This window comes from Hypanus sabinus, chromosome 5 (genome assembly GCF_030144855.1).
Source record: "Hypanus sabinus isolate sHypSab1 chromosome 5, sHypSab1.hap1, whole genome shotgun sequence".
NCBI lineage: Eukaryota > Metazoa > Chordata > Chondrichthyes > Myliobatiformes > Dasyatidae > Hypanus > Hypanus sabinus.
Window position 1 is genome coordinate 55,296,781 of NC_082710.1, and position 21,084 is coordinate 55,317,864.

Here is a 21,084-nt window from a genome sequence, read left to right on the forward strand (position 1 = left end):
TGCACAAGGACTCCCAAGTCCTGTTGTACTTCTGATTTTTGAATTTTCTCCCAATTTGGAAAATACACTATGCCTTTATTCCTTCTACCAAAATGCAGGAACACACAATTCCCTACATTGTATTCCATCTGCCACTTATTTGCCCATTCTCCCAACCTGTCTAAGTCTTTCTACACACTTCCTGCTCCTTCACTTATTATCTGAAAACTTGGCCACAAGACCATCAATTCCGTCATCCAAATTGTGAACAAATAATAAAAAAAACAGTTCCAGTTACCAGCAGCCAACCAGAAAAGGTCCCGTTTATTTCCACTCTATGCTAGTGTCATTCAAGTAGTACCATGGGCTCTTATCTTGCTAAGCAGCCTCATGTACAGCACCTTGTCAAAGGTCTTCTGAAGATCCAAGTAAACAAAACCTACTGATTCTCCTTTGTCTATCCTGTCTGTTATTTCTTCAAAGTATTTCATAGATTTGTCAGACAAGATTTCCCTTTAAGGAAACTATGCTAACTTTGGCCTATTCATGAAGTGGCTTCAAGCTCATCCTTAATAATGGACTACAAATTCTTCCAATTCAGAAAGCTCCATCCTGATGAATCTCTTTTGCACTCTCTCAGAACCTTCAGGTAGTGTGCCAACCAGAACGGCACACAATACTCTGAGTAGAGCCTAACTAGTGCTTTGTAAGTTGTAACTTAATATACAATCTCTTGTATTCCATGACTGGATCCATGAAGGCAAGTACCCCATTTGCCCTTTTCACTACCCCACTAACAATTTTAGGAGAACTATGAACTTGAAACCCTCATTCTCTCTCTTCTTCAACATTCCCTCATACTCCACCATTTATGATGTATGTGCCATCCCTATTTGACTCCCCAAAATGCAACACCTCACACTTGGAAGATTAAATTCCATCTGCCAAAGCTCCGCCCAAGTTTCCAACTGATCCATTTCCTGCAGTGGCCTTAGATAATTTTCCTTGCTATCTACTACACCACAAATTTTTGTGATATTCACAAGCCTATTAATCATTCTTGCTACATGTACATTTCAGTCTGTGATATATCTGATAAACAACAAATACCAGCACAAATCCATGTGTTGCATAACCAGTCAGACTTCCAATCAGAAAAACATTCTTCCAGTACTACCCCATTTCATATCAGAAAGTCAAAGTTCACAGTCAACTTATTATTAAATTCACCAGATACTAACCTGAGACGTATTTTCTTTCAGGCATTCACAGTAGAATAAAGAAATACAATAGAATCAATAAAAAATACACACAAAGACTGACAAACAACTTATGTGCAGTAGGTCAACTGTGCAAATACGAGAAGCAAATAATAATGCAAAATAAATAAACAAATAATACTGCGAACATCAATTGTAGAGCCTTTGAAAGTGAGTCTATAGGTTGTGTTCAATGATCATTTCAGTGTTGAGATGAGTGAAGATGTCCATGTTGGTTCAGGAGCCTGACGGTTGAAGGGTAATAATGGTTCCTGAACCTGGTGGTATGGGACCCAAGTCTCCTGAACCTGCTCCCTGATGGTAGTAGTGAAAAGAGAGCATGGCCTCGATGGTGGCCGCTGCTTTCTTGTGGCACTGTTCTTTGCTGATGTGCTTAATGGTGGTGGAAGGCTTTTCCTGTGATGAATATACACAATATCTTGGCCTCCCCAGCCATCCGTTGCAATGAATTCCACAGATTCACCACACACTGGCTAAAGAAACTCTATTTAATCTCTGTTCTAAATGGACATCCTTCTCTTATCCTGTGGTCCTATACTGTCTCATGATTCTTTGAGGAAATAACAGGTTGGATAGACAAAGGAGAGTCAGTGGATGTTGTTACTTGGATTTGCAGAAGCCCTTTGACAAAGTGTTGCACGTGAGGCTGCTCAACAAGAGCCCAGGAAAGATACTGGCATGGATAGAAGATTGGCTGACTGGCAAAAGGCAAAGAGCGGGAACAAAATGGGACTTTTCTGGTTGACTACCGGTGACTAGTGGTGTATCACAGATGTTGGTATTGGGACTGCTTCTTTTCACATTAGCTGTTTATGATTTGGATGACAGAATTGATAGGGCTATTCGGCCAAGTTGGCAGATGATAGGTGGAGGAACAAGTAATGTTGAGGAAGCAGGAAGTCTGCAGAAGGACTTACATTTGTGGAATGGGCAAAGAAGTGCACTCTGATAGAAGGGATATGTATATGTTTTGTATAATTAGGAAATTGCATTGATGCTGAAGTAGTCAAACAACTGTTAAGATTACCCTGCTCTTTATAATACTGAAGGTGTTCAGAAAATGCAAATTGTTGTATGCACTTACCCAATCAAAATCTCCATTTTATTAATTATCAACAATTATCTTAAATTCCACTCTACAATAATCTGAATGTGACATAGATTGTTACAATTTTTGTTTTTAGAAGCAATAGTCCAAAAAAAAATGTTTACAGTGATAGTACCAGCATTAGGATTCGCAATACTAAAAAGGCTGCACATTTTTTTTAAAAAAAAGGTTAGATACACTTAGAGAAAACAGGATAGCTTTTTAAAAAATGAATGGTTTTGGCAGGAAAGATGTGGAGAGAAAATTTTAGTGACTTGTGCAATGTGCCATAAATACAAGCTAAATGCAGGATACATTCTAAAGACAGCTATTCTTTCTAAAGGACAATTTAAGAAAACCCAGTGTTTTAGTGTAAGGGATTGCACATCTATCACAAAGATGAAGAAAATGTTCACTCAGAGGGTTTTGAAACTTTGGAATTCTCTATTCCATGATCCTGTGGAGTCTAAGTCATTGAATATATTCCAGGCTGAGACGGACAATTTTCGTATGATACAGGAATTAAGCACAATGAAGAAAAGGCAGGAATGGGAAGTTCAAAATTAGATCATGGTCTTAATGACCGGCAGTGACCACATGATCTATTCCTGCCCTTATTTCATATGTTCTTATTTAAATTCAAAAAGTAACTAAGGACATATAGTATATCTTTACACAGAACTATCAGAATATGGAAATCACTGCAACAAGTTACTGAAGCAAATAAATGCTTTTAAAAGGAATGCAGGTGGATTCATAAGAAAAGGGTTTAGGAAGAACGTCAGAAGAATACGTTAATGGGACGACTTACATATGAACATGAGTACAGACCTTTGGGGGTTTCATGGTTTGCTTCTGTATTAGGCACATTTTGGCAATTCTACATTTAACATGTACGGAGACACTGGCAGATATCTGGGGACCTACTTAACATGGCCATCTAAAACAAAAATACAAATATTCATACAAATCATAATACAGAAATATTTAGCCTAAAAGATTGCTTGAAATCTTTACTGTCAACAAGGTCAACGTCTTAATCGATCTACCTATCAAATTCCAAACACAGTGGATTCTGGTTAATTGGAACATATCAGGACTAGTACACTTTAGCCCAATTGAGCGGCTGCTTCAATTAGCTGAAGTTTCAAGGAAATTGTTAAAAAGATTTTTTTTTAAAAAAGGCAAACTATTGTAACTGAATAACAAATTAAGTATTTAAATGAAATACTGAACAAATTAGAACACTACCGATACTACTACAGTGTATTAGTTCCTAACAGTTATCAACAGAGGAATTTATCCAGTGTACACTGCTGTGTTCTTTTGATTGTAAATGAACAAAATCAGCGCAGACACCCAGTGTAGATAATGGACTGCATTCATACAATGCTTTTGAGTACTGCATCCTCCAAATCTTAATTTTCATTGTAACATTCAAGATGATTGTTGACCTTCAAATTATGCAAAGTTCCTAACCTGTTAAAGGAGGGAGATAGCTAAACATTTCTGAATTGTCTTACTGCTTATTTCTTTCCACTATCCATGACAAAAATCACTGCTTTTAGAACATAAACACATGCAACAGACACTAATTAGAAACTGTTTGACAACAGTCTCTTGCTCCAATTAAGCGGCAGCTTCCCAACTTAACAAAGTAAATTCCAGCTATTTTCACAATTAGTCTTTGTTCTTAAAGAATTGAAACAAATAAACGATTATCCATGACTAACCAATAGCCCAATTAACTGGAATCCACTTGTCACACCTTGCTATCAGATGTGGGTAAGCGTGCCCAATGAGGGTCACCAGTTGAAAAACAAGATGGTAGTAAGCAGCATCAGTGCAAAGGGGTTTTACTTAGTGCCAGATGAAAAAAAAATGCAAAAACTGCCCAAAGGTTGTATTTACAAATAGACAAATGGAAACAAAAATTCTCAAATAATGAAAGGCTTTCTCCGGCACACACTCACCCTCAACTTTCCAATATAACCGACTGTCAAATCCAACCTCCACACCTCTCTAGCAAAGCCAGACTGAGGGTTTAAATCTGCCCATGTAAGGTGCAGTATGCCTGCTCCCACTAACCAGGCGTTGTTTTAGGATGCCCCAAACCGTCCCTTGGGTCATTTGGGCCATTCTGCTATCTACAAATTGATGTAACAGTGTGAGTGAAAATAAATGAACCTGTTTAGAATGCCTGTGTCTAGAGTTATGAACCAATAGAGCACGCTAACTGAAGTGATTGTTTTGATTAGCCAAACTAGTGATTGTTTTACTCTTGGGGTATGTAAATGATAAACTCTCAAGAACTGCAGAATAGGAAGACAAAGTGTGTGAACTACTGGGGAAACTAGACCAGGGACAGAACGAGGAGTGACAAAGGGGCAAGGTTAGCAGGAGGATTAGCATTGCCAACCTGTTCTGTCACATCACCCCCCCACCCCCACCACCTCTTCTGGATTGCACAAGGTGGGCAATCGGGAGAGATGGTCTCCCATGACATTGCGTTGACTTGCCTTATGACAGATGTTGAAATGGAACGGTTGTAAGGCCAGCCACCATCTCATGTTGTATGCATTGTGGTCTTTCATGGAGTGGATTCAGATGAGTGCTTTGTGGTTGGATTCCAGAATGAATTCTCTGCCTAGAAAGAAATACCTGAGGCTCACCAAGGCCTATTTTATGACAAGAGCTTCCTTCTCAACAGTGGAATACCTTGTTTCCCATGGTAGCAGCTTCCGACTGAGGTACAATGCCGGCTATTCTTCTCTCTCTTTCCCTGGACCAGGACTGCTCCAATCCCCACTGCTGAGGTGTTGACTTGGATGGTGAATGGTTTGGTGATGTCTGGGCTGATGAGGCTAGCTTGGCTAATCAAAACAATCCCTTCAGTTAACATGCTTTACTGGTTTATAACAAATAAAAATAAGGATTCTAGACAGAGTGATTCCAAACAGTTTCATTTATTTTCATCCACACTGTTACATCAGTTTATAGCTAGCAGAATGGCCCCAAAAGACCTGAGGGGCAGCTTGAGGCGTACTAAATTAATGTCTGAGTTAGTGGGAGCAGGTGCGCAGGTAAATTTAAATCCTTAGTTTGGCTTTGCTGAGAGGTGTGAAGATTGAAGTTGACGGTTGGTGAATAGTTATATTGGATAGTTAAAGACTGTGTTACGGAAAAGCCTCTGTATATTAGTAATTTTTTGCACATACATGTTTGTCTCCATTTGTTTATTCACAACTTCACAACTTTTGTGTGACTTTTGTTCTTTCTGCCATTTTCACCCTTTTTCAGCTTACCATCCCACCACTGCCACTGGCAGACCTCGCTCTCAGGTGTGGAAAGTGTCCCTGACAAGGGTCACCAGTTGAAAAAAAGCAGATGGTAAGCCGATACAGCATGTTAGTGAAACGGGGTTTTATTTAGTGCCAGGTGGGAAAAAAAGTGTGACATCACTGGATTTTCTTAATTATACATCTTGGTGGACCGCCCTGGCAGAACGAATGCAGCACTATGCAGACACCAGCAACACTTAAGCCTTCTACAAATCTTTGCAGGTAGTGTATGGTCCAACTCATCATATTCCAGCCCTCATACACTCATCTGATGGCTCCAGCCTGCTGACAGACAAGGAAGCCATCATGAGATGACAGACAGAGCACTACCAGAGCCTTTTCAGGGATAATCGTCAAGTACAAAAAAGCATTCATTGAAAAGATCCCCCAGCATGAGGTCAGGCTTAAGCCTGATGGCCTGCCAACTCTGGATGAGATCAAAGCCGCAATTTCCAAGCTGAAATGCCCCAGGGTTCCAGGTATTGATGGGATCCCAGTAGAAGTGTACAAAATGGGCGGAGTCATTCTCCTGAATGAACTCACAAATGTGCTCACACCCTGCTGGGAGAAAGGTTCAGTTCCAATTGACCTTTGCAACACTGTAATTGTCTCCCTGTACAAGAACAAAGGGGAGAATCTGGATTGCTCAAACTACAGATGTGTTACCCTGTTGCCCACCATTGGGAAGATCCTCACCAGAACTCTCTTGGACAGAATCATCCCTACCATTACCGAAGGCAACCTCACAGAGAGTCAGCGTGGATTCAGAGACAGAGGCACATCCAACATGATCTTCATCCTGTGCCAGATATAGAAGAAATGCTGTGAACAGAACATAGTTCATTGACCTGATCAAGGTCTTTGATACTGTCAGCCATGTTGATCTCTGGAAGATTCTGTCAAAGCTCAGCTGTCCCCCTAAATTCCTCACCATCCTGCAGCAGCTCCATGAAGGCCAAAACAGTCAGGTTAAACACAATAGTGACATGTCTGACCCATTCCCCATCAGTACTGGTGGGAAACAAGGCCATGTTTTGGTACCAATACTCATTGCCATCTTTTCCAGCATGATGCTGTGGAAGTGAAGGAAACCCCCTCGGAGAGCATCTACATTTGGTTTCACACTGATGAAAATATCTTCAATCTCTGCCGCCTTCTCACCTGATTGCAAGAGCCCATTCTTGAGCTATTCTATGCGGTTGACTGCGCTCTTCTCACGCACATCAAAGATGTGCTACAGGCTGCAGTCACTCAGTTTGCCAAGGCTACAAGGGTTTTCGGGTTAACGGCCAGTCTGAAGAAAACAATGATCCTCCATCAGAAGCCCCCTTGTGATGTTTACAATTCACCTCAGATCACCAATGACGACCACAGTTACATGTCAGACAATTAGGAGACATTGACAATGACATTGTCCTGACCGGCCTTATGACGGATGTTGACCACAGCTGACCACACCTGACCACACTCTCTCACCACAGTTCAGCAGTTCACCTACCTGGGCAATGTTATCGCCAACAATGCTACAATAGTAAGGGACATTGATAAGCGACTCAATAGGCTGCATTCATCACAACCCTGCTATCTGACTCTGAAGCCTGGGTCTTGTACCGCAAGCAAATCCAGTTGTTCGAGCACTTCCATCAGCACTGGTTCAGCTCCATCATGGGTGTTATCTGGCATGACGTGTCTCCAACAGTGAGGTCTTGAGAAGGCCCAACTTCCAAACATTGAAGTCGCTTTGCTGCTCAGGCAGCTCGGCTGGCCAGGTACGAACAACTCCAAGTTGTGTCTGGTACGGTCAACTCCAAGTTACCGAAAGCAGTACTCTATGGAGAACTCTCCGAGGGCGAGAGATGGTGGTCCCCACAGAAGAGGTACAAAGACCAACTTAAGCAGTAGCTCTCTCAGGCAAATATCGAGGTGAACAAGTGGGAGCAGCTGGCTTGAGACAGAGACCACTAGAGAACGTTGATCCACAGAGCAGCCAGGAATTTTGAGAGATCCAGAAGAGTGACTGATGAAGAAAAGAGGAGATGCAGGAAGGATCCGACTACCCAAGCACCCACATCCCAGCTGTTCCCGTGTTCCTACTACTCCAGAGTCTGCAGATCCAGAATTGGCCTCTACAGTCACCAACGATCGTGCTGTTACTTCTGAGGACTCTTCTTCCCGCCTGATCTTCACAAGTGAAGAACCAGCCATCATCACATCTAAATTTGCCAACCCCAATCATTAAGTTTGCTAGTGCATTTGATGAGATGACAAACCTTGACAGACAAGGTTCCCTTAATTTCTGTCTACATTTAATTTTATATCCATTGTTTCCTCTTTATATACCTTTCAAAAAGTCAACAATACTACCTGACTCTCTGAGAAATCCCCAGGTCTGTTGCTTCCACTACAACTCCTCCTGCTAGGCAATTAAAAATGTATAAACTACAGATTTTCTAAAGCACTCTTGATTCAGGACTTCATTAATTACAAACGTAATACTATTATTTCAGAAGGCTAGCAGAAAGGTAAAAAACAGGAAGTTATCAACTCCTTAACATCTGTACTGGAAAGATAATTCAATCTATAATTAACGACAGTGAGAGTAAGCACCTGGAGAAATCTGACCTCATTATAGAGTGCCAATGAGAATTAGCAATAGTCATAAAGTAACCTGAATCGCAGTCAAGAGAATATCTGTCACTGGGATTTATAAGGATTTTGAAACAGAATTGAGTAAGGTTCTACTATATTTAAAATTTAAGTTCAAGGAAATGAAGTTAAATTATTGAACAGGTTAGGCAGTAGAAGGCAGGGAGTTGAGAATCTTGCCACATTTGAACTACCATACAGTGTCCTTACTCCTCAGTTCCAAACACTTACAAATGTTCCATCTTTTTTGAAAGAAAGCATCTGCTTAGATTATACAGTGTTGTGTCAGGAAAATGGAATGATCTTGGCCCTGACATTGAGCTGAGGTTGATTCTGTCTCCTGCAGCAAAGAACCACCCTCAACTTGATGTGAAGAGATTGACTGTGAGGCAGTGTGAGTGGTGCAGTTACTGAGCTCTGAGATACATGCCTCATGGCTGTAGGTTGGCTAATGCAATGAATATTGGCATACTGGGCTCTACCAGCTGCTACGCTATATGTTGATGGACTCCCTGAATCCTACACTCTCTGTCATTCCTGCTGGAATGATGAAACCTGCTTTTTCCTGCCTCTCTTTGTTTACCTGCACAGGTGTCCCTAGACTGGAGATTTCTCTATGTTCAGTACTATGGATAGAATGTATGCTAAGGATAGAATGGGACATGAAGAAAATTGAATTAGGAGAGACATCAGTGAGTCAAATATATGTAGAACAAGCTCAAAGAGGTAAAAAGGTTACTTAATTCAGAGTGTCTATAGTGAAGAATAACACATACATAGTTAGTCAACAGTTTTCATATATCATAACTTGCCAGAGATGATGATAAGACTGTACTAACTCACACTAATAAAAGCATTGCAGCAACACTGTCAGCTGCTGTCCAATAACATCCAGAGCAAACAAAATGTACAAGTTCGTTCACCATCTTTATATTGTATAAACATATTCATTTCATTTCTTCAGGTGGATACTGGCTTGAAATCTCAAATAGCTGAACAAATCGTCTTCCTACATTAATGATCTCTACTGAGTGTCTAGAGGGCAATATAACAGGATAACTCAAGTATTGGGATAAAGGAAAACAATGACTTTAAAGACCTCCCTATTCCAAGCCACGCTGATTTATTACTATCCTCTGGCTAGAAATATGTGATCTCCAAAGAGCTGTGAATAATGTGGAACACACACAAAATGCTGAACAAACTCAGCAGGTCCAGCAGCATCTATGGAGAGGAACACTTCAGGCAGAGACCCTTCAACAGGACTTCAACTTTTTATTCTTCTCCATAGATACTGCTTGACCTGCTAAGTTCTTCTAGCATGTTGTGTGTATTTCTCTGGATTTCCAGCATCTGCAAAATCTCTTGTGTTTTCTGTGAATAATGAGTCATTGAGTTAATTCAAAGTTTCTTTCGTGCTTTCAGTGAATGGAAACATAATCAAGTGAGGAAGTATGGTTAATGTAGGGGACCAACAGTGATTTTACTGAGTGCAGGAACATGTTTGAACAGCCAGACAGCCTACTTCTATTTTTTGTTATATAGATTATAGTCACATCCATTCAGAAGTACCACCCCATCAAAATATCAAGAAAACAATGACTTTTGTTCTTACACTTTGTGAAAGTTAGTAGCATTAACTAGCATTAAATCAACTTGGATTTTGTTTGCATTTGTGTAAATGTTGTGGTGCTGAGAACAATATTAACATTTACAGATGACCTAAGACTATGGTATATGTTAATAACAAAAACTGTATGGACTAAAAGGACACACGAAAATGAGTGAAATAATGATCACTGAAAATCAAATTCTATGCAGGAAAGTGTAAAATGCTTGCAGAAGAAATTATGCATTTTAAGGGGTTGGTAGAACAGAAGAAATTATGCATTTTAAAGGGTTGGTAAAACAAATGTGGGTGTTTTTTGCACAGATAACAATTAGCTCTGACTCATGAGCTAGACCACTATTCAAATAAGATCATGGCTGTTCTTACTATAACTTCAAATGTGCATTCATGTCTATCCATCCAATAATCTTTCATCACTTTGACGATCAATAATCTAACCAATCAACTTCAAATAACATGCATCAAAGCAAAATTGAAACTGCTCAATATCCTTCACTTTTCGGTCTTAAACAGGGTTATCACACAATTCATAATTGCATGTATAGGAGTAAGTATTCATGAATTTCTTAAAAATTGTCATTATAGTCTACATGCTACGTAAAACAATTTTGCTAGCTGCTGTTACAGAGGAAGTTACAGATGATCATCTAGTGGTTATATTAATTAGTGTCACAGTTTTGTAACTACTGGGAAGAATCCTATTACAGATTATATATGTTTATATAATTATTCAAAAATAGATATGAAATCTTGTGTATGTTAGCACGTACCTAAATAGAATATCAAGTCTGTATATCAATGGCTTGGCCTTAGTGTACTTGTTGCCTATTTACATTGTACAGCGCTATGTCGTGATTTAAATCACTCTGCCTGCAACTTGTAACTAAGGAGCAAAGTCATATCCCTGCATGAGGGCCCGCGTCCACCTGTCTTTTACCTCTGCTGCTCATCCCTCCAAGCAAGCCGAGGCCCCTTGATATTACTGCCATCAAGATGAATCCTGCTTCTAAAATCCTTGGCTAGTAGAGAACGGAAAGCTAGTTTTGATACATCTTGATATATCTGGTGTCAGGAGGCCGCAATAAAAAGGTTAAATATAATTAACTGGTCATGCTGCTTCCTGGTCTATACAGGTAGATAATCCACTTATCAATCCTACTGAAGATACAAAATGCTGGAGCTCTTAAGCCCAATGCCACCTTCTTCTTGTGACCATAGTATTTTGTGGGATCAACAATAATTCTTTCTCATCAAACCACTGAATAGCATTCAGTACAAGTAAACCTAGGTCTTAACTTAGTTTCTGATCATTCTGAGAGAAGACACTGAGGATGGCCGAATGGGCAACCGAATCGTCGATAATATTTTATACAAAGAATTTTAAAGCTATCCCTTCCATAATTTACTGTTTTCATTCTATTTTTAGAGCAACCACCACATCAGGTATTTTGTTCATTCTTTCTAAGATGAGGAGTACTCATTTACAGTGTGTCTTGAAATTCAATTTTGTTAGCGTTATGCAATTACATTTGATCTTATTCCAAGTGAAATGTAATAATAAGCTTTTGTGAATCAAGAACTTTTACTAGGCTCTGTGTGTCCATAACATAATTTCATCTGATTAGTGTAGCTTTCTTGGCAGCATTCCTTTTGGAGAATTCGAAATGAACATAGACCAACTTGTTCCAGGGGCAACCACTATTGATCATAGCTGATTTCTCAACACTGGATCAGAAAATAGTACTATACCTTTACTTTTTCGATTTTGCCTCCCTTGGCATCAATTCACAATCTTCAGTTCCTGCCAGCTGATAACCACCTCTTTAGGTCCCAATCACTGGCTTGTCCCAACCTTGACTCAAATTCTCAATAAAGAATGACTTGCCCTTTTCAGCAACCCACCTTCCTGGATGGCTTGACTCAGGCCCCAATCTTTGGCCTTCAGTGTCAGTCCCTTCTCCCCACTGAATAAGCCTCAGTCAGGGCAACACATTACTGTTACAGTAAAGTGCAAGGTTCTCTTAAGCAGTACTCAGGGTACTTGACAGACTAAGTCATTGGCATTTCGATGCAACATCCATTTAGAACATTCATTTATGTAAATATTTAATATTCTAACCATATTTTCTGTCTCTATGTGAAAACTGCCCTTTGGTCATTTATAAGTCTAATTATTACCCTATCCAGCTGCACTTTATAAGCTGTTACCTTTGATGTTGTCTGCTAATATTTTCCCATTTTTTCCACCATATTTTCTGTTTTTAATGGTAGTTCCCAAATCCTTTTTGGTCACTAACTGCATTTTGCTCCTGACATTTGTTGTTTGTCTCATTTTTCTGTTTCACTTGACTTTAACCTCCTTTGTCACTAATGCTTTAGCTGCTCTTTATCTTATTCCTTCAAAGCAATGTACATATTTTGTACCTGATCTCTTTCTTCCCTGAATAGTGTACATTATAGCTTTACTGGTTCACCATACAATTATCTGCTCCAGCCTATACAAGATAGTTCACTAATTAAAACAAGAGTTAGACTCAGAAAAGAGAAATGAAACTGCTAATGAAGCCTTTGGCAATGGTGCAAAATAAGAAAAAGCTAATTGGCAGTCTGCTTAACACCTCTTCTATTTTCATTTCCTTTGACTTCAATATCAGAAGGTGACTCACATAGTTCCATTGGTATAAACAGCATCACTCCCTTCCACGTATTGCACCTGTGTTGGGTAGACATGCTGCACCTGCTGTACCTGAAAAATAAGAAAAGGGCTTTGATTATTTTTGTAACACTTTAAACATTTTGGTTTTGTTTTCAACGGCAAAGCTACGCAACTTCACTTAAACAATTGAGTAACTCCTGCCGTACAGCTTCCTGATGTCCATTGCTATCAAATGATCAAGATGATCAATTATTTATGGTATATATAATTATCTGGATAGACAGGGTCTGATTAGGAACAATCAACATGGATTTGTGCATGGAAGGTCATGTTTGACAAATCTTATTGAATTTTCTGAAGAGGTTACGAGGAAAGTTGATGAGGGTAAAGCAGTGGATGTTGTCTATATGGACTTCAGTAGGGCCTTTGACAACGTTCCGCACGGAAGGTTAGTTAGGAAGGTTCAATCATTAGGTATTAATATTGAAGTAGTAAAATGGATTCAACAGTGGCTGGAAGGGAGATGCCAGAGAGTAGTGGTGGATAGCTGTTTGTCAGGTTGGAGGCCAGTGACTAGTGGTGTACCTCAGGGATCTGTACTGGGTCCAATGTTGTTTGTCATATACATTAATGATCTGGATGATGGGGTGGTAAATTGCATTAGTAAGTAGGCAGATGATACTAAGGTAGGTGGCGTTGTGGATAATGAAGTAGGTTTTCAAAGCTTGCAGAGAGACTTAGGCCAGTTAGAAGAGTGGGCTGAATGATGGCAGATGGAGTTTAATGCTGATAAGTGTGAGGTGCTACATTTTGGTAGGAGTAATCCAAGTAAGTCATACATGGTAAATGGTAGGGCATTGAAGAATGCAGTAGAACAGAGTGATCTAGGAATAATGGTGCATAGCTCCCTGAAGGTGGAATCTCATGTGGATAGGGTGGTTTTTGGTATGCTGGCTTTTGTAAATCAGAGCATTGAGTATAGGAGTTGGGATGTAATGCTAAAATTGTACAAGGCATTGGTAAGGCCAAATTTGGAGTATTGTGTACAGTTCTGGTCACCAAATTATAGGAAAGATGTCAACAAAGTAGAGAGAGTACAGAGGAGATTTTCTAGAATGTTACCTGGGTTTCAGCACCTAGGTTACAGGGAAAGGTTGAACAGGTTAGGTCTTTATTATTTGAAGTGTAGAAGGTTGAGGGGGGACTTGATAGAGGTATTTAAAATTATGAGGGGGATAGATAGAGTTGACGTGGATAGGCTTTTTCCATTGAGAGTAGGGGAGATTCAAACAAGAGGACATGAGTTGAGAGTTAGGGGCAAAAGTTTAAGGGTAACACGAGGGGGAATTTCTTTACTCAGAGAGTGGTAGCTGTGTGGAATGAGCTTCCAGTAGAAGTGGTAGAGGCAGGTTTGGTATTGTTATTTAAAGTAAAATTGGATAGGTATATGGACAGGAAAGGAATGGAGGGTTATGGGCTGAGTGCAGGCCAGTGGGACTAGGTGAGAGTAAGCGTTCGGCACGGACTAGAAGGGCCGAGATGGCCTGTTTCTGTGCTGTAATTGTTATATGGTTATATGATCTTGTGATAACATCAAATAGGTTGAATGGTCAATCATATTTAAGAATTTTACAGTGAACAAGAAAGGAGGAAAAACACAACTTTTAGCTAATATTTTAACAGAAAACAGAGATTATAAGATATACACGAGCTAAATTTGGAATCTATCAAATGTAAACCTGTATTTAATAAAACTCCACTACCTGAAGGCATTACAATACATTATAATACTTAGTTATTTCTAGGCCTACAGAAATTATTAATCATGCCTTTGTTCACCATTTAAAACTCACATATTTCACACTGAATAACTTGTCAATACTGAAATTATCATCATACCATTCGTGGAGGTGGTTTCAAAAAGACAACATTCTGTGGAGGAGCACCAAATCACTAAGAGCAATTTAGGGCTTTCCTGCCCAAAAATATGCCTGTGCAGAAACCACAAGGCTTCTGTCAGCTTCAAAATATAATAACTGTGAAGACTACGAGTTTCTGTTTTCTCATTTGAATGGCAAAACTCAAGCCTTCATGTATGCTCAAATCTCTGCTCAATATGACACTAATTTATTCTTCAATTTACCACCATTTTCTATTATGCTTGTACTTCTCCAAATTTTCTTATTTTTTTCTTAAATATTTAGGTGCATTTCTGATTCAGAAACTCAAAAATCCACTTGGCTGGCCTGCAGGTCTTGAATAATTCAATTACCAATGGTTGGTTGAAAATAATCATGTACCATGTTTTTCTTAACACTCAGTCCAAATTCATGCTGACCTCCACTGAATATTGCTATTTCTGCACACTTCTCACTATTGATTCATTTGGATTCCAAAGATAAAATTGTAAAGAGAAATTGCATAAACTAGCTCTGTATTCACTATGATTTGTTTAAGAACCCTTCAATTTAGGATGAGGTTACGCTCTGGGAAAATGTGTTAAACAAAAACTCAACCTCAAAGGCATTCCTGTTAATTTTAAATCTGGTTATGTTCCAGAGCTCAAGAATTTTGTTAAATACGCCTATTCACTTAAAAATAGTTCCACACAATTATTTGAGATAACAAACTATTCATTAACAATTAAATGTAACCAACCTCTGGTTGAAAATGTTACCTCACAACTTTCTTTTAAAACTTCCCCACTCATGTTAAACCTTTGTTTAAGTTCAAAATAAAATCATTGTCGAAGTTATCTTGTGGGTATACTCAGCAAATACAGAAACCATTAGAATCAATGAAAGCCTGCAGCCAACAGGGTGGACAAATAACCAATGTGCAAACACAAAAGAGAAAATTAACAATAATAAATAAATATTAACATATCAAAAACATGAGATGAAAAGTCCTTGAAAGTAAGTCCATAGGTTGTGGGGACAGTTCGGTGATGGGGTAAGCAAAATTGAATGAAGTTATCCGCACTGGTGCAAGGGCATGATGGTTGAGGGGTAGTAACTGTTCCTAAACCTGGTAGCGTGGATGCTGAGGCTCTGTATCTTCTTCTGATGGCAGCAGCAAGAAGACAGCACGATGGAGGTTCCTGAAGATGGATGCTGCTTCTCTGTGACAATGGAGGGGAGGGCTTTACCCATGATGGATGGGCTGTGTCCACTACTTTTTGAAGGATTTTCTATTCAAGGGCATTGGGTTTCCACATACCTGGATGTGATGCAGCCAGTCAATATATTCTGCCCCATAATCTACAGAGATTTATCAAAGTTTTAGATGTCATGCCGTATCTTTGCAAACTTCTGAAGGACAATAGACAATAGGTGCAGAAGTAGACCATTCGGCCCTTCGAGCCTGCACCACCATTCTGAGATCATGGCTGATCATCTACTATTGATACCCGGTTCCTGCCCTGTCCCCATATCCCTTGATTCCCCTATCCATAAGATACCTATCTAGCTTCTTCTTGAAAGCATCCAGAGAATTGGCCTCCACTGCCTTCCGAGGCAGTGCATTCCAGACCCCCACAACTCTCTGGGAGAAGAAGTTTTTCCTTAACTCTGTCCAAAATGACCTTCCCCTTATTCTCAAACCATGCCCTCTGGTACTGGACTCTCCCAGCATATAGAACATATTTCCTGCCTCTATCTTGTCCAATCCCTTAATAATCTTGTGTTTCAATCAGATCCCCTCTCAAACTCCTTAATTCCAGCGTGTACAAGCCCAGTCTCTCTAACCTCTGTGTTAGATAGTCCGGACATCCCAGGAATTAACCTTGTGAATCTACGCTGCACTTCCTCTATAGCCAGGATGTCCTTCCTTAACCCTGGAGACCAAAACTATACACAATACTCCAGGTGTGGTCTCACCAGGGCCCTGTACAAATGCAAAAGGAAGTAAAGGCGCTATTGTGCTTTTCTCGTAATTGCACTTACGTGCTGGGTCCAGGACAAGTGTCAGGAAGAGTACGGTTATGCACCTAATAGAAGGAACAAAAGTGTAAACTGTTTTCTAAAGGCAGAAAACTTAAAAATCCGAGATGCAAAGGGATCTGGGAGTTCTCATTCAGGATTCCTGAAAGATTAACTTGCAGGTTGAGCTGGTGGTGAGGAAGGCAAATACAATCTTAGCATTCCTTTCAAGAGGACTAGAATATAAAAGCAAGGATGTAACGCTGAGGCTTTATAAGGCACTAGTGAGGCCACTCTTGGAGTATTGTGAGCAGTTTTGGGCCCCTTTTTTAAGAAAGGATGAGCTGACATTGGAAAGGGTTCATAGGAGATTCAGAGGAATGATTCAGGGAATGAAGGGGTTATCGTATGAGGAGCATTTGAAGGCTCTGGGCCTGTACTTGCTGGAATTTAGAAGGATGAAGAGGAATCTCATTGAATCCAATCCAATCCAATCCAATATTGAATGGCTTATGTAGAGTGGATGCGGAAAGGATATTTTCTATAGTGGATTGTAAGTTGGAGGAAGTCTAGGACCAGAGGACACAGCCTAACAGAGGAACATCCATTTAAAACAGAGATGAGGAGCAATTTCTTTAGCCACAGGGTGGTGAATCTGTGTTATTCATTGCCATCGACGGTTGTGGAGGCCAGGTCATTGAGTGTATTTAAGGTGGAGGTTGATAGGTTCTTGATTTGTCAGGGTATAAAAGGTTACAGGGTGAAGACAGGGAATAGGGGTTGAGAGGGAAAATGGATCAGCCAGGATGAAATGGCAGAGCCGACTTTATGGGCCAAATGGCTCAATTCAGCTCCTATATTTTATGGCTGTAAAAATTTGTTACTTAAACAGTAGTTTGTCTACTTTATATCTTTTTAACTATATCCATGAAACCTTAACTAACTGGGGAGATACTTAAATGGGCCAAAATATACTGGCCCAACGTGTCTCAGTTAACCAGACTCCACTATATTTAATGGATGGCTTTGACCATAGGTGTAAGATAATGTCTGTGGGAAAAGGGGAAAAGCTGTTTATACAGCTATATCAGTGATCAGGCACAGTCTCATTGAGTTGTGGAATGAAGTATGTGGTTTCAACAGCCTCTTGTATAAGTTCTGAGGTAAGGTGACCCAAGCTAGTAGAGCAAAACTGCAAGAGTTAGAGCATAAAGTAGCTCCAAGTCAGGGAATTAGTGGTGTCAGTGGGTTAACAGAGAGACACTATTCATAAAAGAGCTTGTCCAGACAAACCTTGAATGAAAACGGTTAGCCCTGCAATCCCCAGCTAACTTGCACATGCCTATTGCAGTCTGCCAACTTCATGGTCCTTGTTTATTAAAATCATTTCAATAATCAACATTATTAATGTGAAGTTTTGTAAATTCAAAACATTAATTCAAAGAAATCACAGGAATCTGAAAATGCAGGTCTAGCTTTGTCTCTACTTCAAGTGAAGTGGGTACATATCACATGGTATCGTGATGACGCATGCAACATATTTTTACATATAATCCGTAATAAGTCATTTAAATGACCAAGAATGCTTAATGAAACCATATTTTTATATACAGTTACTCAAATATTATTGAAAAATCAAATAAACAGCAACTAATTCAACCATTCATTAGCAAGATCCCGAATGTCACCGTGAAATTAAATGTAGTCTGCACCTGCTCACTGTGCTTTATTGCTAAAAGAGAGTAGTTACTCAAGAAAGAGCAGATGCATGTTTTAAAACATTTTATCAGAAGTCATGGTGGTAAAATTCACACATTGCTCATATTTCCTCCAAGCAAACATTCAGGTGACACTCAAGAGTGTACAGGACATGTGTCCATGCTTAGGACGCAGGAGGACCTGAATGCATTGAACTTCTGAAAAAACAAATGCAAAAGTACAAATATAAAAGCTGGAGCCTGGACATTGAACAGGCATCATTTAAATTGGATTCTGCTGTCAATGGCACGCAAAAGGAAAGGCTGATGGGGAAGATGGTATCCCTCCCGACTTTTACCATTTAAGGCAATCGGTTCAAAAATGATATCTGGATTTATATTCAAATATGATCACACATCCCTCCTTATTATTGGTAGGAGATCTACAGCTGGTGCTACCTCAGGAAGGCAACATCAATCATCAAAGATTGGAATTGGTTTATTATGGCCACATGCACTGATATACAGTGAAAAGCTTGTCTTGTATACTGTTCATAGACCTCAAATTATACAGTGCATTGAAGTAGGGTGGAAGTTACAGCAAGGTAGGGATTAAGATAATGTCCAGCAAGGATGGTTTGCAGATTGTGCGCAGTCTGCCTAGGCAGGAAAGGTCTTTCAAGAGCATAGCTTTCCTTAGCACAGCAGGGAACTGGAGCCATTGGCAAACTGAGACAAGATACCAGATGTAATGAAAAATGCAAGCCACACACCAATTAGGGGACAATTGCTTTACCAGCTTCAAAGTATCAAAGTATCATCGGTTGTTAAAATGTATTAACTTTTACCACCTGTATTGTGAATGCCGATTGATCTCGCAAATAAGAAACTTGAACATACAAGTTTACCAAATGGTCAATATCTGTAACTACTAGTCAATTCTGTATAAAAAAGGCATTTCTCTGATCAGATTTCAGAACAGTGTGGTGACTGAGGCCATGTTATGTTCTTTGTACACAAATAAATAAAATGTAATTGAGGAATGAGTGAGAATTTTCAAAGTTCAGTTAATTGGTGACAACAGTTGAACAAAGTAAAACAAAGTCTCAGCTACCAGAGTCGAATACTGTACAGGTAAACAATAAGGAGCAAGATCATACTGAGGCAAGTTGTGAGGTCAAGAGTCCGTCTTATCATAATAAGGATCTATTCAAAGTCTTATAGCATTGCATAGATGCTGTCTTTCAGTCTGGTGATATATGCTTTCAGACTTTTGTATGTTCTGCCCGATGGAAGAATCGAGAAGAATAAATAACTGGGGAGGGTGGGGTGTTTGATTCGGTTGGCTGCTTTACTGAGGCAGTGAGAAGCTAAGAGAGAGTTGGTGGAGAGGAGCCTGGTTTCTGTGATGTAATGAGCTATGTCCACAACTCTGAAGCTGCTTGCAGTCGTGTACAGAGCAGTTGTCATACTCAGTTGTTACACACCCAGATTAGATGCTTTCTATGGTGCATCGATAAAATTTGGTAATGGTCAACAGGTCATATGTGATTTCTTACTGATTGCAGTCTATTGGTCAAGAAGTCAAGGATCGTTTGGTGATAATGGCGTGCATGGAATGGGCCACTGGCAGCGATGGGGCAGGCGGAAATGATAGGCTCTTTTAAGAGACTCCTGGAAGGATACATGGAGTTTAGAAAAATAAGAGGGCTATGGGTAAGCCTAGGTAGTTCTAAGATAAGGACATGTTCAGCACAGCTTTGTGGGCTGAAGGGCCTGTATTGTGCAGTAGGTTTTCTATGTTTCTATAACTTCTAACCCTACAAGCTATGCCAGCTTTTTTTTTAAAGCTACTACTGGACAGGAGCATAGGTATTATGTGACTTGAAATCCCACATCACCAGGTTCCAGAACAACTATTTCCCTTTAATCATTCAAAGACTTTACACGTCACTGAAGACATGCTAACATCAAACTGCCAGTTTTACTAAGTGGCAAAACCCTAATCACCAGTTTAGTAACATTATGACCACTTCGCACTAAAATGGGATTTTGCTTTTAGTGTGCTCTAATTATGTTTTCTTGTAAATGCTGTATCTAATTTACATTTAATTTCCATTTTTCTCATAAATGTTGCTTATATGATGCTATATGCCTGTGATGATGCAACCAGTAAGTTTTCATTGCACCTGTGTATACATGTATGTGTGCATATGACAATAAACTCGACGTTGACATTTTATAGTCAATTCTCAAACTTAGCACAAGGCAATTGTTATGGGTCCAAAACAAGGGAGTCTGAACCAATGATTAAAACCTACAGACAAACATTGTTAATTACAATTTAAAAGCTAATGCAGTGGCTCTTTCTTCAAAGGTTAGGCAGATCACCAGAGCATCCATTTCCCAAGTACAGTAAAGCTGTTGATAATCTCATCATGAACTCAGAGACCATCCTCTAGTGTTTTCTTAACTCAACAACCACAAAGGTTATTGGAATGATTGATTGTTCCATAGCATACAACATTATTGAAAGCACATCTTGATTCCAAAACTGCTCTATCTTCTTCATTGTAACTGGCATTTCATCTTTTGTTGACAAAGAATAATCATCAGTGAACCAATCAGTGGTTATATTGACAGTGCAATCAAGCAGCATCATCAACAATAATTTGCTCACCATAACAGTTTGGATTTCACTCAGCTTCAAGGCCTGCCATGGTGTTGAACAGAAGAACTGAATTCCAGATAGCAGATGAGAAAAGCATCAAGGGTGCATTTACTTAACTGTAGCACTAAGTTGCCCTGAAGTTAATGGTCAACAAGGGACTCCAATGATTGGAATCAT

The 21,084-nt window shown here is 39.6% G+C and overlaps 1 protein-coding gene across 3 annotated transcripts in view; it reads right to left on the reverse strand.

Annotated features, from left to right (window-relative positions):
- rfx3 (regulatory factor X, 3 (influences HLA class II expression)) overlaps positions 1-21,084 on the reverse strand; it is a 349,057-nt gene that overhangs the window by 156,120 nt on the left and 171,853 nt on the right. For all 3 annotated transcript variants that reach the window (XM_059969967.1, XM_059969966.1, XM_059969965.1), the window contains one exon: positions 12,630-12,709. In XM_059969967.1, coding sequence (XP_059825950.1) covers positions 12,630-12,709 — 80 coding nt within the window. The remainder of the gene's footprint in view (positions 1-12,629; positions 12,710-21,084) is intronic.